A 15,800-nucleotide genomic window follows, 5' to 3' on the forward strand; every position below is an offset into this window, starting at 1 on the left:
TCAAGTAACATTTTGAACACATAGGCCTTTTACTTGTAACACAGTAGGTGGTATTGCTACTTTTACTTGAATAAAATATAAGTAAGTAGCACATGTATGTTCTAAGAAGCTCTAAATTAAAACATAAAATAAAAGAAGAAGTTCTAAATTCACATTCTTAACACGTTAGTCACGTGTAAATGCTTCCAAGACCTGAGCTGTCACATTATTCTGTCGATGCAAATCTACTGAACATACTAATTTGATCCATGTTTGCACATGGATAACGCTTATTAGCTTTAGTCTTACAGTATGTACAGTGTGTTTCTACCAGTGATGGGAAAAGTACTCACATAATTTACTTGAGAGTAAAATTATCAATACTGTAATGTAGAAATGCTCTGCTACGAGTAAAAGTCCGTAATTAAAAATTGACTTAAGAAAAAGTACAAAATTATTGGTAACAAAATGTGCTTAAAATACCAAAAGTAGAAAGTACTCATTGTGCAGAATGTCAAAATGTACAACAAATATTTTTGAAAATAGCAGATCTACAAGCTCACAATGTGACGCATTGTGAGCTTGTAGATCAGCTATTTTCAAATGGCCGAAATGTGTATATATATTTATATATAGGGCTGAAGTGGGTAATGTAGGCCTAATGTTTTGTAATAATTATCTAAATCTACAAAGTAACTAGTAACTAAAGTTTTCTAATAATTGTTGTGGAGCAAAAGTACAATTATGTGGATCCGAGATGTAGTGGAGTAGAAGTAAAAGTACCAAAATTTGGAAATACTTCAGTAAAGTAAAAAATGCCTCAAAATTGTACTGAAGTAGGCCTACAGAACTTGAGTAAATGTACTTAGTTACTTTACACCACTGGTGACACATTTCATGTCCAGGCTGCCAATAGGCCAAGTATCGGCCATAATGTAGGGCTGTGACGATTATGACATTTTACTTGACGATTAATAATAAAAATTATTGCGATTATCAATTTATTTGTTATTTTTTAGGCCTTGTGAGCAAAAGTTGCACAAGGCAGATGTGATGACAATCTTTGTGTCTCCTACCGGAACCGCTGCCTACCGGTCCGCATGGTCACAGCATTATTGGCTTATAGGAATGAGACAAAAACTAATAAATATCCATGATATTATCCATGGGGTGACTAAAAGATAGACAAAAAGATTATTGGGTGAACTATCACTTTAAACCACCAGCATCCGTATTCGGGGTGAAAAACCTTCGCAGAAAAATAGCTGATCTACAAGTTCTTGACACGTTGTGACGCTTTGAGGAGAGCTTGTAGATCGGCTATTTTCAGCGAAGATATTTAATGTAACAGCGAAAACAGAAAAGACTAGCACGGAGCCCTGAGGGACTGTATGCTCAACCATGTGGGGTTTAAGTGGTTAATCACTTATAGTAGGGCAGGGCTCTGTACTCGTTCCCCTCTGGTTCATGTGGTGAATGAATCATTATGTCATCATTAAAGCTTTTAGGATGTACGGCTTATTTAAAGTACGTCATTCCCTATTACAGTGGTGGAAAGTAACTAAGTACATTTACTCAAGTACTGTACTTAAGTACAACTTTTAGGTATTTGTAATCTACTTGAGTGTTTCCAATTTTCAGTACTTTTACTTCTACTCCACTACATCTCAGAGCCAAATATTGTACTTTTTACTCCACTACAATTATTTGAAAACTTTAGTTACTGGTTACTTTGTAGATTTTGATTATCATTACAAAACATACATTAACCACTTCAGCCCTAAATAAATTTCGGTCATTTGAAAATAGCCGATCTACAAGCTCACAATGCGTCGCGATGCGACGCATTGTAGATCGGCTATTTTCAAAACATGTTTTTGAAAACTTGTGAAATGGGACATTCTGTATAATGAGTACTTTTACTTTTGGTACTCTAAGTACATTTTGATGCCAATACTTTTACCCAAGTGAATTTAAAATTCTGGACTTTTACTTATAACAGTCTATTTCTACATTGCAGTAGTGATACGTTTAGCCGATCTACAACGTGAGCTTGTAGATGTATTTGTATATAGGTTTAAAGTGCTCATGTGGCCTTTTGTTGGGCTTGGTTTCATAGAACTGGTTGCTTATTTCTCTCGCAAAATCTGGCAACTCTGTTTACACGCTGCACTCAGCCACTCAAAGACACCGTGACACACAGAGCCCGCTCTCGTCTCACTCTCTCTCTCTCTCTCTCTCTCTCTCTCTCTCTCTCTCTCTCTTTCTCTGCAATTCCTCTCAAATAACAGCCCCTACTCGAGCACGCTCGCTCACTCTCTCATTTTGTTTTATAATGTTTAACTTAATACAGGACTGGACGGTAATATTGCGGTAGGGACTGTTTGTTGTGGTCAGGTCTGGCGACCCTCCCCTAGCCACGGTGGCTTCTGTAATGTGCTCTCATTGGCTGTAGCGTGGATCTCCTCGCAGACCCCGTTCATACTGAATGATATTGTTTGATGTCCAGTCGGCGACAGAGCTGAATATCAAACCTGCTAGATATTTGAAACGGTCGGGAAGGCCGTCGCCAAGCGTAATTATCGTGGCCGGATCGTCTCGCAGAGCCTTTCACACACAGCGACCAAAACCTCGCCGATCACAGCCCGATCTGCGTCAGATGGCCGGTTTTGTCGGCGAGCCCCAAAAAAGGTCCCCGACAGCATAATCGGTCCAAATATCCTACAGTGTGTACGTGCCCTTAGAAGACATTTGTAGAATCTTCAGAAGCAAAGATTTGAGTTACAAATGTTTGCTTTAAAAATATATATTCAAAGATTTGCACAAATATTCCTCGATTTTTCAAAAGATAGCAGATCTACAAGATCAGAACTGCTATTTTTGAAGCCAAAGAAATCTTAAAATGACACGGACGCGTTCCCGGTCTTAATGGGATAACCTCTCCGTCTTCTTTAAATATGGAACAAAAGCCATCATTTTGCGCACAAAGCGCTGAAGACCGGACGGCTGGAGATGTTTTGTGGAAAGATGAATCATTAAACTAAGTAAACACACTCTTCTGAGTGTAGAGCCTACACAATGTTTACAATGTGTATAGACACTAGGGGCCCTATCGATGTTTATAAGCACTATCTTACTACTTTAAAATAGTTCAAAAAGCTGATCTACAAGTACAAGCTCACAACGTGTCGATGTAGATCGGCTATTTTCATTTGAGGACAATGCAGCATGTCAGAGTGCTGTGGAATGAATACCTGCCAACATCAACCCTATAGTCAACAAACCACATGGTTAAACGGTCATTTAATGGTTAAATGGTCATGTGAACGGAGTGCAAAGAAAAAGTGTTTAGTGCTACAGAGTAACTAAGATACCAGGAAAGGTCACAACAGGTTAGAAAACAAAGCCAGTGACAAGCTGTGTGTAAGTTGCACAAGCGTGCACGCATGTCCACAACTGGGTGGCGGCCCTCGTCAAGTCACCTTTCCCCCCAATGTGGCCCCTCACTCCGAAATGGGTTTGACACCCCTGGATCTAGGATGCTTGGAGTATTGACTAAGCCTGTCACAATCGCCTAATTGCAATTATTTGAGATAATCGCAATTATTTTTGCATAATCGTTTCCATGTTGAAAAAATATTGTATATTTTCAAACATTAAATAAATAGTGGAAACAGCAGATCTGCAAGCTCACAACACGACACAACGCGTCTTCTAGAACGTGCCACAGTTCTAGAAAAGCCATATGGCTGATGACACTACTACTCAGTGGTGGAAAGTAACTAAGTATATGTACTTAAGCATTGTACTTGAGTACAATTTTTCGTTTTTACTTTACTAGAGTATTTCCAATGTGCAATACTTTTACTTCTACTCTACTACATCTCAGAGGGAAATATTGTACTTTTACTCCACTACAATTATTTGAAAACTTTAGCTACTAGTTACTTTGCAGATATAAATGACTATATTATAAACCATACATTAACCACTTTAGCCACCACTTTTGTACTAACATGCTTGAAAATAGCAGATCTACAAGCTCACAACGCGTAACATCGCTGCACGTTGTGAGCTTGTAGATCTGCTATTTTCAAGCATGTTAGTACTTTTACTTTTGGTACTTTAAATATATGTTGATGCTTATACCTTTGTACTTTTACTCAAGTAACATTTTGAACTTGTAACAGAGTATTCTTTATTGTGGTATTGCTACTTTTACCACCACTACTACTACTATTACTTGGTTGTCTGGACAAACACACACACCTGTCACAACTGACATGATTGATTGATGGGGAAATTATTCATTGATTATATATGAGAAACTACTAGTAGGTTAGTTAGTTAGTGAACCCACTGGCAATGTTTGTAGGCTATAATCAAACATCTAACACGCCCTTCCACAGAATCAATGTGCAAATAATTTTTAAAAAACTGCTTCTTCACAGTTCAGTGCTTATGTATTTAGAGCAAATATGCACACCAACTGTAGCCTACATGAGAGTAAATACAGTATGTCTTCTTGTGTCTTCTCCCCACAGTTACCCTTCAGTCTGTGGCCAAACCCACATTAACAGGTAAAGTGTTTTTTCCCCCCTTTTCTTCAGACACGCAACACATTGAATCTCTTGACAATGCAATGTGAGCACTTCACACTGGAATCATCTTCCTGGCCATATAAGTCCATGAGCCAGAGCCCCAAAATTGAGCAATGATTATCGAAAGAGTGGGCAAAACCAAACCTATATTAAATTGTTCATAGGGTCAATACGAGTAAATAAATATATGATAACCTTTCCACAGGAGCAGCTTTTTCATAGTTATCACACATTTTGTTATTTTCCCCATACGTACATGACAGGTGAAAAAATGACAACATTTTAAAAAGAGTTATCATAATGAAACTTCCTGAGTTGATTACTTGCATGAAGACAATGATTTATCGTATTACAAGTTTTCTGAAATTGTATATTTAAATACGCAAATTAGACATTTAGTCCATGAGCCAGAGCCCCAAAATTGAGCCAGATATTGAATATTCCCTCGTTAAAAACCTTTGACTCCAACATCTTAACAAAATGCAATAAGAATGTTGACTCTGGCTTTGTCCAATGTTCCAACGTTGATTCTGGAAAGTTATGCAAATGCCGGCATATTTTCGTAATGCCTAATTTGCATATTAAATATACAATGTCAGAAAACTTGTAATACGATAAATCATTGTCTTCATGTAAGTAATCAACTCAGGAAGTTTCATTATGATAACTCTTTTTAAAATTTTGTAATTTCTTCACCTGTTATGTACGTATGGGGAAAATAACAAAATGTGTGATAACCATGAAAAAGCTGCTCCTGTGGAAAGGTTATCATATATTTATTTACTCGTATTGACCCTATAAACAATTTAATATAGGTATGGTTTTGCCCACTCTTTCGATAATGAAATCTTGTCTGGCTCATGGACTAATATGCGTAACAGCAAAGGAAATAAAGCTTGTTTTAACCCATTAAAGCCGGGAACGCATCTTAGAGTTCTCAACGGGCCTGAAAATTAAGGCTCGGCCCTAACTGGGCCCGATTGGGCCGGCCCGAGGCTCGGCCCGAACCCGACTATTTCCATCATGTTAGGCCCGAAACCCGAAAAAAAAACGAGGAAAAAAACAAAACAAAAAAAAAAGCTTTTTTTCTTCTTTTCCCAATATTATTATTCTGTTCTGAATGTGTATTTATCTATTATGAAGATGGCGCTGACGGCGCTGACTGACATTAACTTACACTGTGCTGATTTAAATGAAGTTAAATCCTTGTCTTGCTCACGCACCTCTGTGCAATGCAATGCATCGTCTGCATTTCTCTGCCTCTCTCGACCGAGTCTTTGTCTCCCCCCCCCCCCCCCTGACTGTCTGAGACGGACTCGAGACTGTTGTTAAACTATTAGCTTAAAGTAATACTAGGTAACGTTTTCAACAAAACTAAAGTTAAATTGTATATCTTTTGTCAGTGGCAAAAGTTTCACAACACCCACTCCATGAATTTCACCCCCGGAAGCCTTTTATTTATATATTTTCTATTGAACGGTGAAGGGGGGGACTTTCCCGGGAAAATGACGTTCCTGGCCAACGTCATGACGTCGTGGCCGACGTCCCCAGGAACTACCGCAACGGTTTCCTGTTTGGCCAGGAACTACCGCGGTAATAGCAAAAAGGAACCTCACGCTGATGTTAAGAGAATGTAGGATTGGAAGATCGAAAAAGAACAGAAAAAGAAAGCACAGCTCATGGTAACTAATGCTCCACTGGCTAAGAGAAACGATCCGTAGATAGTATAAAACAATTAAAAGATCGCTTTTTGAAACGCTTCCGGCTTCCGGTGAAAACGAATGGAATTCTGGGTAATCGAGGATTACGGAAATTGTATGCAGTGACGGTAGTGACCAGCAGAGGTTGCTAAAAATCGTTATTTGGGATTCTGCATTGTACAACTTTAAGTTTACACGCGTTGGGTGAAAAATATTATAATACTGAACTAAACGCGGTTGGATTACATTGTATTGTGAAAATCAGAAAGCACCGTTTCTGCCACTTGTGTAACTTAACACAGCACGCCGGCATAGAGCACGCCGGTCAGTTATCCTAACTCACAAAAACACATTGCACATCCTGTGTTAAACCTTCAAATTAAAACCATCCAGCAACGTCAACAACGACACATGTGTAGTGTACTGCGTGTATGCACGTTCTCGCGCGTGGAAAGCTCGCTCCTGCGTTCTTCAATTAATTTCTGAACGAACCTGACCACTGAATGTACACTATTGTTGAAGGCTGGTGTACTGTAGACCGAAATTGCCGTGGGTTTTTGTATTAAAAGGGCCCTTGATAAGGATGCATCATGCGGTAGCCCTGAAACATGAATGTGAACCATGGCTACATATGCGGCAATGGATTACAAGAACCCTCGTCCCCAAACACACTCGCCCGGGTCTAATCTGGCGGCCTCTGCCCGCGAAATGAATGGGGGTGAGTGTGTTTAGGGGCGAGTGTTCTGTTTACCACCGGAACGCTCGCCCAGAATCGCTTTTTTTTTTCTCTCTCTCACTCTGCTGCTGGCTCAGTGAGCGTGAGCAGGACAGTGCAAGTTAACGCCAGTAAGTCAGCGCCGTCAGCGCCATCTTCATAATAGATAAATACACATTCAGACAGAACAGAATTCAAAAATATATTATAAAAATAAATAAAAATTCATTATTATTATTATTTATTTTTTTATGGAGCCCGAGGCTCGGCTCGGCCCGACCAATTAGCATACTTTTGAGGCCCGGCTCGGCCCGAAAACGTCGGGCCGGGTCGGGTTCGGGTAGAATTTATCTGTGTCATTTTCATATTTCTTTGGCTATTCAAAAATAGCAGATATACAAACTCGAGCTTGTAGCTAAAAATGTGTGCAAATCTTTGAATATATATTCTACAAACTGTTTTAAAAAAAAACTTATGTTGCTATATCAGTGGTGCTCCAACTTTTCCATGTCAAGGACCCCCAAAATGATATGTGTTTGACCGCGGACCCCCATCTCAAAATATGTTGTTCCAGGCACCCCGCCCCCCACCCCAGAAGCACAGATCGGAGTTAAAAATGCTTCGCTTTAAAACATAATCTTTGAATATATTATATTCAAAGATTTGCACACATTTTCACGATGAAAATAAATAAATAGCAGATCTATAAGCTCGAGCTTGTATATCTACTATTTTTGAATAGCCAAATAAATCTAAAATGACACAGATGCGTTTCAGGTCTTAATGGGTTAACCCATTAAAGCCGGGAACGCATCTGTGTCATTTGGCTATTCAAAAATAGCAGGCGCTACGAGCTTGTAGATCTGCTATTTTTGAAAAATCTTGAAAATTGGTGCAAATCTTTGAATATATATATATATATATATATTGTTTAAAGCAATCGTTTTAACTCAAATCTTTGCTTCTGGGGGGGTCCCTGGAACAACATATTTTGAGATGGGGGGGTGGGGTCCATGGCCGAATATATTTGAACTATTTTTTGGGGGGGGGGGGGGGGGTTCCTTGACATTTGTAGAATCCCCCAGAAGCAAAGATTTGAGTTACAAATGTTTGCTTTAAAAAATATGTTTTTTAAAACACATTATCGTGATTTTAAAAAAAAAATGCTGATCTACAAGCTCATAGCGCGGCACTCGGTGCCGCGCTATGAGCTTGTATATCTGCTATTTTTTTAATAGCCCAAAGTATATAAGATAATGGTTAAAAGTGGTTCAGATCTAAAATGACACAGATGCTTTCCCGGGTCTTAATGGGTTTAAATTAACGTCTCCTTCTCCGCTCAGAGGTCGTGCGGCCCTCCAGTAACGGACAGTTCTGCAGCACATGGGGGAACTACCACTTCAAGACCTTCGACGGAGACTTCTTCCAGCTGCCGTTCACCTGCAGCTACCTCCTGACCGCTCACTGTCAGGCCTCCTACGAGAGCTTCAACATTCAGCTCCAACGGCAGCAGGGGAACACAGGCCTGCCCAGCATCCAGACGGTCTCTATGAAGCTGGACGGGACCGTGGTCCAGTTGTCCAAGGCGTCAACTCTCATAAACAGCAAGCAGTAAGTTCATAGTTATGCCACGTTCTGTTGGGGAATATGCAGTGTATATAGAAACTATTGTGGCTGATATAGTTTATAGATAATGTATTATCGGCCGATATTAGCATAAACATGTAATCATCCTATAAGGGTCGTTTCAGACGGCAAGCGGCCGACGCGCCTATATAATTCATTTTCAATGAGAGGCGGGCGATTATTTGGGACGCGCGGAGAAGTTGAGGAGGGGTGAGGCGAGCGGGCGTGGCCCCGTGAAACTTTCGCGCGCGTGCTCGTTTGTGCACACGTGCGCGGGGCGGCAAGAGCTGGATTGTGGTGAGCTTTTGTTTTCCCCCGCACCGCGCAGGAGGAAAAAAACAACAATGATCGCAGCGTGATCACCGCTGATCCAAGCGGTAACGCGCGCGTGGATTGCTTACCGTCTGTCACGACCTTAATTCTACAAAGCTCTGTCTGTGCGTCTGTCTGTGCCCAAAATCTCTTCTGCCCGGTTCTCCTCAGTGGCTGGAGCAATTGATCTGCATTTGCACACAGCCATTGACCATTACCATGTTTCTCGCTTTCCCCAAATGTCTGCTGTTTATTAGCGTTTTTGTGTTCGCTGGCTCCCGGGTTGCCAAAACATGTGCGTGAAACAAGCGCAGGTGTTGCCACATCCGTGAAATAAGCGGACCATGCTCATATCCCCCAACGAGTATGGTCTAGTATCGGAAAATATCGGTATAGTTTTTGAAAAAGAAAAAGACATAATCACAGTAATCCTTAATCATATTCCATCATATTCAAGGGATTTTGCAGAGAAATGAGACTCCAGTCACTTTCAAATTAGAGCACTGCAGAGGGCAGGTGTGTTTGTCTGTGTCCAGCTGACGCTCGTTGACGCTCGTTAATGTTATAGGCATGAAAGCAATTATGCTTCTGCTCTGTCAAATAAGGCCAACATCTAATCTAAGATTAGTGGGACTCATTCAAATGACCACCAGTGAGTCCAGGGAGTCACTTTATTGAACAATATCACTCTATTATATTAGATGTGTTAGATATTATGTTGGTATTATAGCTATTTTATTTTATTAGATATGTTATGTTGTTACCTGACAATTAGTTGACTATTGGTGAAAAAGCCCACATATGTCGGTATCGGTATCGGAAATTAGGAGTTGGACAATGTTGGTATATCGGATATTGGTAGAAAAGTAAATATCGAACGTCCCGAATTATATTATGTTGATATTATCATTCAATGTTATCAACGAGGACATGGTACATTTCTCCTGCAGGGTCACCATACCATTCAGTGAAAATGGTGTTTCTATTGAGAGGATAGGCTCCTATGTGAAGATCAGAGCTAACCTGGGTCTGGTTGTCTTCTGGAATGAAGACGACACACTCTGGGTACGTTTTACCATCATGCTGTTGTTACTGTGTTGTTACACGATACATGGTGCGTTGTGTGCCGCTACGTTGTAACGGCACATGGTGCGCCGTTACGTTGTAACGGCACATGGTGCGCCGTTACGTTGTAACAACACTGTTTCATTATGATAAGTTATGAACTGGGGAGAAGGGTCAGGTATTCAATCTGTGTTGTATTCAAAACAATATGTTTGGTTTAAAGGTTGAAATGGACGACAAATTCAAGAACCAGACATGTGGACTGTGTGGCGACTTCAACGGAGTTCAGATCTATGATGAGTTCATTGAAGAAGGTAAATACTCAAGTTAACTATACATGAAACACTGTATGAACAATAAACTGTTAGTTGTTAATATCACGTTCTTTTTCTTTCCCATCAGGACAAACTGTGAATGTTATCGACTACGGGGAGAGTTGGAAAGTAAACGGTCCGACTGAGTCCTGTGAGCAGGTCTCTCCTCAGGCTGAAACAACATGTAGTGATAAGGTACAGTAAATCCCTTTAATTATTTAACAAATAAAACTAATTATCATCTCCGCCAGGTTTAGAGGCAGGGATGCACAGATTATGTCTTTGCCCCTGTTGTGTGGAGTCCAGAATAACAATATAATATTGTAAATTAGGCCCCTTTTAATTTATCCAAAACCCAATGAAAAAGGAACCCATGGTTGATGTAACTTAGCTCACAGAAAGACGCCTCAAAGAGAACACTCTACAAAACGTTAGAAGCAGTGAATGGTCCACCAGTGTTTGACGAGAAATGTTGGTCGACTACATTTTTTCACTGAGATATACTGACAATTTCATCAACAAATACAAACTAGACTAAAATGTTAGGGAAGGACTAGTGGAGAGGCGATCCAGTAGAACTAAGACTAGTGGAGAGGCGATCCAGTAGAACTAAGACTAGTGGAGAGGAGAACCAGTAGAACTAAGACTAGTGGAGAAGAGATCCAGTAGAACTGAGACTAGTAGTGGAGAGGAAATCCAGTAGAACTAAGACTAGTGGAGAAGAGATCCAGTAGAACTAAGACTAGTGGAGAAGAGATCCAGTAGAGCTAAGACTAGTGGAGACGAAATGCAGTAGAACTAAAACTAGAGGAGAAGAGATCCAGTAGAGCTAAGACTAGTGGAGACGAAATGCAGTAGAACTAAAACTAGAGGAGAAGAGATCCAGTAGAACTAAGACTAGTGGAGAAGAGATCCAGTAGAACTAAAACTAGAGGAGAAGAGATCCAGTAGAACTAAGACTAGTGGAGAAGAGATCCAGTAGAACTAAGACTAGTGGAGAAGAGATCCAGTAGAGCTAAGACTAGTGGAGAAGAGATCCAGTCGAGATAAGACTAGTGGATAAGAGATCCAGTAGAACTAAGACTAGTGGAGAAGAGATCGAGTAGAACTAAGACTAGTGGAGAAGAGATCCAGTAGAACTAAGACTAGTGGAGAAGAGATCCAGTAGAACTAAGACTAGTGGAGAAGAGATCCAGTAGAACTAAGACTAGTGGAGAAGAGATCCAGTAGAACTAAGACTAGTGGAGACGAAATGCAGTAGAACTAAAACTAGAGGAGAAGAGATCCAGTAGAACTAAGACTAAGACTAGTGGAGAAGAGATCCAGTAGAACTAAGACTAGTGGAGAAGAGATCCAGTAGAACTAAGACTAGTGGAGAAGAGATCCAGTAGAACTAAGACTAGTGGAGAAGAGATCCAGTAGAACTATGTCAAGTCAACCATGTCATTTCATGCCTGGTTGTGTGTGGGTGTTGCCCTCCGAAAATAGCAGATCTATAAGCTCACAGTGCATCGCAGACACGTTGTGAGCTTGTAGATCGACTATTTCCGTTAGTCAACTAAATCAACTAAATCTAAACTAAATCAACTGAAAATATTGTGATATCTATTTATAAGTATCTATTTATAATCTAAATTAAAGTTTTCTGTCAAAATTAACACTGCTGTCCACTGACCAGTGGTGTAAAGTAACTAAGTACATGTACTCAAGTACTGTACATAAGTACTATTTTGAGGTATTTTTACTTTACTGCAAATATTATACTTTTACTCTACAACAATTATTTGAAAACTTTAGTTACTAGTTACTTTGTAGATTTTTATTATCATTACAAACCATACATTACCCACTTCAGCCCTTTATGCATTTCGGCCATTTGAAAATATCAGATCTACAAGCTCACAATGCGTCGCAATGCAACGCTATGTGAGCTTGCAGATCTGATATTTTCAAATTATCTAATATACAATTGAGAGATCGTCTCTCTTCCGGTGGTGCGACTGAAGCCACTTCGTTTGTTTCGGCGAAATAACGACAATAACATCTCACATGTCACTACAACACCAGTCACAACGTGCGCAATTCATTCTCGCAGTTATTCGTCCACTTTTCATTGCTCAACACACATTTGCCCCCTCACACCATAATTAAATCCGTCCAACACAAAATTCCCCACACATTACCGACACACCGGAAGGTGAGACCTTTTAGGAGCCTCAAAGACGTTGCCAGGTTGCGCAAGAGTAATACGCAATCCGCTCCGTGAATTTTCCTCCGGACGACTAAAGGCCAGCAACAAGCCACCAGGTTGATGCCAAAAACACCACAGATGGGGACAGACACGCTGGATCTATGTAAATAACATACCTATGCCTATGGACCTTTCAATATATTCTATACATGTTATATATTATTAACAAAGGCTAACCTCTTGCTAATCCAACGTCACTTCTAATAACTTCAACGCTTACAATACCCGGACGTGGCAACACTACTCCACGTCGCACACCCCCCTGTTGGAATGTTGCTGCGCATTAAGTAGGGTACTTACGGTAGGAGTTGCTCCGTTATCAACACGTTACTCCAGTACCAGCTCCACGTCTTTCGCATCCCCGCTCCACTCAGGTCAGTCCCAAGTCGGCCCCCGCATCGCCCCATCATGTAGGCGCTACCCACCAACACTCATTGACTGGCTGGTGCCTGCTATTTATATGTTAGGAAATCACTACATAATTGCAACGTCACGCATTACTTCACCTGAGTTACATCTTCCGCCAGTTGCACTTCAATGTTCACACAAATGATAATCCAGTTTAGTCTTTCATTAGCGCTGGCCAGCAAAAATCAAAATACAGCGTGTAGTGTGACGCTGATGGTAAACACGTTGCAAGGCTAGGATCAAGACACCAAGGACTCGACAGTGATGTCACTACTATGCGACACGGAAGTAGCACGGCAGAAAGACCCCAAGGATTCGTCGATGATGTGACATCACTGACGAATCCTTGGACATGTCACCGACTCAGCTTTTCTCCGTTGTTGCTAACTCTCCAATAGGGTCTGGCTGCTCGGTTTCACACTCGACGTTGCCTGCATGTACAGTTTGATCACCACGCATTGCAGAATGTATTTACACAACACATTTACACCAACATACTTCACACACATCACCTCACACGCACTCTGCCCCCCCCCCCCCCTTGTGCACATGTGTACCACCCAGTTCTCAAGCACAAACAGAGAGAGAGGGAGAGAGACGGTGGATCTATATAAATAATATACATATGGATATTAAATGGATATTTATATATATTGTACATATACATGTTATTTAGTATTACACAAGAGAAAGACGGTGGATCTATATAAATAAGATGCATATGAATATGGCTATTATATGACTATTTATATATATTCCATATATTTTATTATATATAAATAAATTAACATATTACAATTATTATTTCAATAAACTGTTAGATATCATCATATTAGACATTACAATAATATGTATTATTATGTATATTATAACTTATGCTATAATAAATATTATATTACTGATGTTATATATTATATTATTATATATTATTACATATAATACATTATTATATCAAAATGTTATATGCTGTATTACAGTACATAACACATATTTAACATATACATTATATCTACAATACAAATATACATACTATTATGACATATGAATACATACATATTTAAATATATTTTATATATTTTTTTTATATATATAATAGACACATGAGCCATAAATGAGCCAGTCTTTACAACGGCTCTTTGAAAGGGGTTCGCCATGTTTTCATTTGTATCCCACGATTTTGTTGGCTAGGGGGCTAGGGGGCAGGGCGCCCGTAGGGCGCCCTGACCTCTAGTATTTATACATTTGAAAACTTGAAATGGGACATTTCTGCATAATGGGTATTATTACTTTTGGTACTTTAAGTACATTTTGATGCCAATACTTTTGTACTTTTACCCAAAAGTTACCCAAAAAATGTTGAACTCCGGACGTTTACTTGCAACAGAGTATTTCTACATTGCAGTATTGATGCTTTTACTGTAATTTTCCCACCTCTGCAGGCAGACCTGTGTGAACATCTCCTGTCGGGACCAGCCTTCCTCAGCTGTAAGGACCTTCTGGACAGCGAGGCGTTCATCACAGCCTGTAAGCAGGACCTGTGTCAGTGTAACAGCAGCAGGACCTGCCTGTGTCCCACCATGTCCGAGTACTCTCGCCAGTGTGCTCACGCCGGGGGAACGCCACAACGCTGGAAGACGCAGCAACTGTGTGGTACGAACCGCTTCAACTATACAACGTACAATGTATACGGTTTTATAGGCATGTAATCGGACGCTCTTTATCCAGAGCAACTTGACAGGTAAACGCTTACATCAAACGCAGAGATACAGAGAGACAATGTAGTCTTATGCAAAACGTTAAAATATAATTTAGATAGTATGTCATTTAGACAGATGCCAGGTTTGTTTGTTGACCTGGCATGCTGATAGTTTGTATATTTTCATATTATACTATTTAGACTGAAGCTGAAGTTCTTGGTTTACCTGTGATCCTATAGATCAGCATCTGTCTAAAATAACATGCTATCTAAATGTCATTTTAACCTTTGTATTAGACTGCATGGTCGTCAAGGCTAGGTCAAGTGCTACAGGCACGTTGTATAATAGTTACTCTAAAGCTTTAGGACCGGAAAAGCATCTGTCATTTTAGATTTTAACTTAAATCTTATACTTGGGTTATTAAAAAATATCAGATCTACAAGCTCGTAGCGCGGCACCGAGTGCCGCGCTACGAGCTTGTAGATCTGATTATTTATTTTTATTTTTTTTTAAATGAAAGTTTGTGCAAATCTTTGAATATGTTTTTTAAAGCGAAATTGTTTTACTCAAATCTTTGCTTCTGAGGATTCTACAAATGTCTACTAAATCCCGACGTATGTTGCTATAATATCAGTTGTTCTCAAACTTTATTCATGTCAAGGACCCCCCAAAATAATATGCATTTTTCCGCAGACCCCCCCATCTCAAAATATTTTGTTCCAGGGACCCCCCAGAAGCAAAGATTTGAGTTAAAAATGTATATATATACAGTATTCAAAGACGTGCACACATTTTCACAATTTTTTTTTTATTTTTTTTATTGCTGATCTACACGCTCGTGGCTTGTAGATCTGCTATTTTTGAATAGCCAAAGAAATTGGCTGTGACACAGATGCGTTCCCGGTCACAATGGGTTAAACAAATAAATTGTTAACTTTCGTTTTGGTTTTGTTAAATAGCCAAGACATGTCCTTTCAACATGGAGTACCAGGAGTGTGCCAGTCCCTGTACCGACACCTGCAGCAACCATGAGAGAACACAGCTCTGTGACGATCACTGCACCGATGGATGCTTCTGTCCAAAAGGTACACAAATCACATGACTCCGATTATACAGGCTAGTTCCAACCAAG

At 40.0% G+C, this 15,800-nt stretch overlaps 1 protein-coding gene across 1 annotated transcript in view; it reads left to right on the plus strand.

The window, feature by feature from the left end:
• LOC308091660 (uncharacterized protein) overlaps positions 1-15,800 on the plus strand; it is a 71,215-nt gene that overhangs the window by 3,022 nt on the left and 52,393 nt on the right. The window contains exons 2-8 of the mRNA XM_080437321.1: positions 4,524-4,559; positions 8,339-8,606; positions 9,884-9,998; positions 10,222-10,312; positions 10,401-10,507; positions 14,411-14,621; positions 15,628-15,753. Of these exons, the coding sequence (XP_080293447.1) occupies positions 4,524-4,559; positions 8,339-8,606; positions 9,884-9,998; positions 10,222-10,312; positions 10,401-10,507; positions 14,411-14,621; positions 15,628-15,753 (954 nt within the window). The remainder of the gene's footprint in view (positions 1-4,523; positions 4,560-8,338; positions 8,607-9,883; positions 9,999-10,221; positions 10,313-10,400; positions 10,508-14,410; positions 14,622-15,627; positions 15,754-15,800) is intronic.

This window comes from Gymnoscopelus braueri (assembly GCF_963280865.1).
Source record: "Gymnoscopelus braueri genome assembly, chromosome: 9".
Lineage (NCBI taxonomy): Eukaryota > Metazoa > Chordata > Actinopteri > Myctophiformes > Myctophidae > Gymnoscopelus > Gymnoscopelus braueri.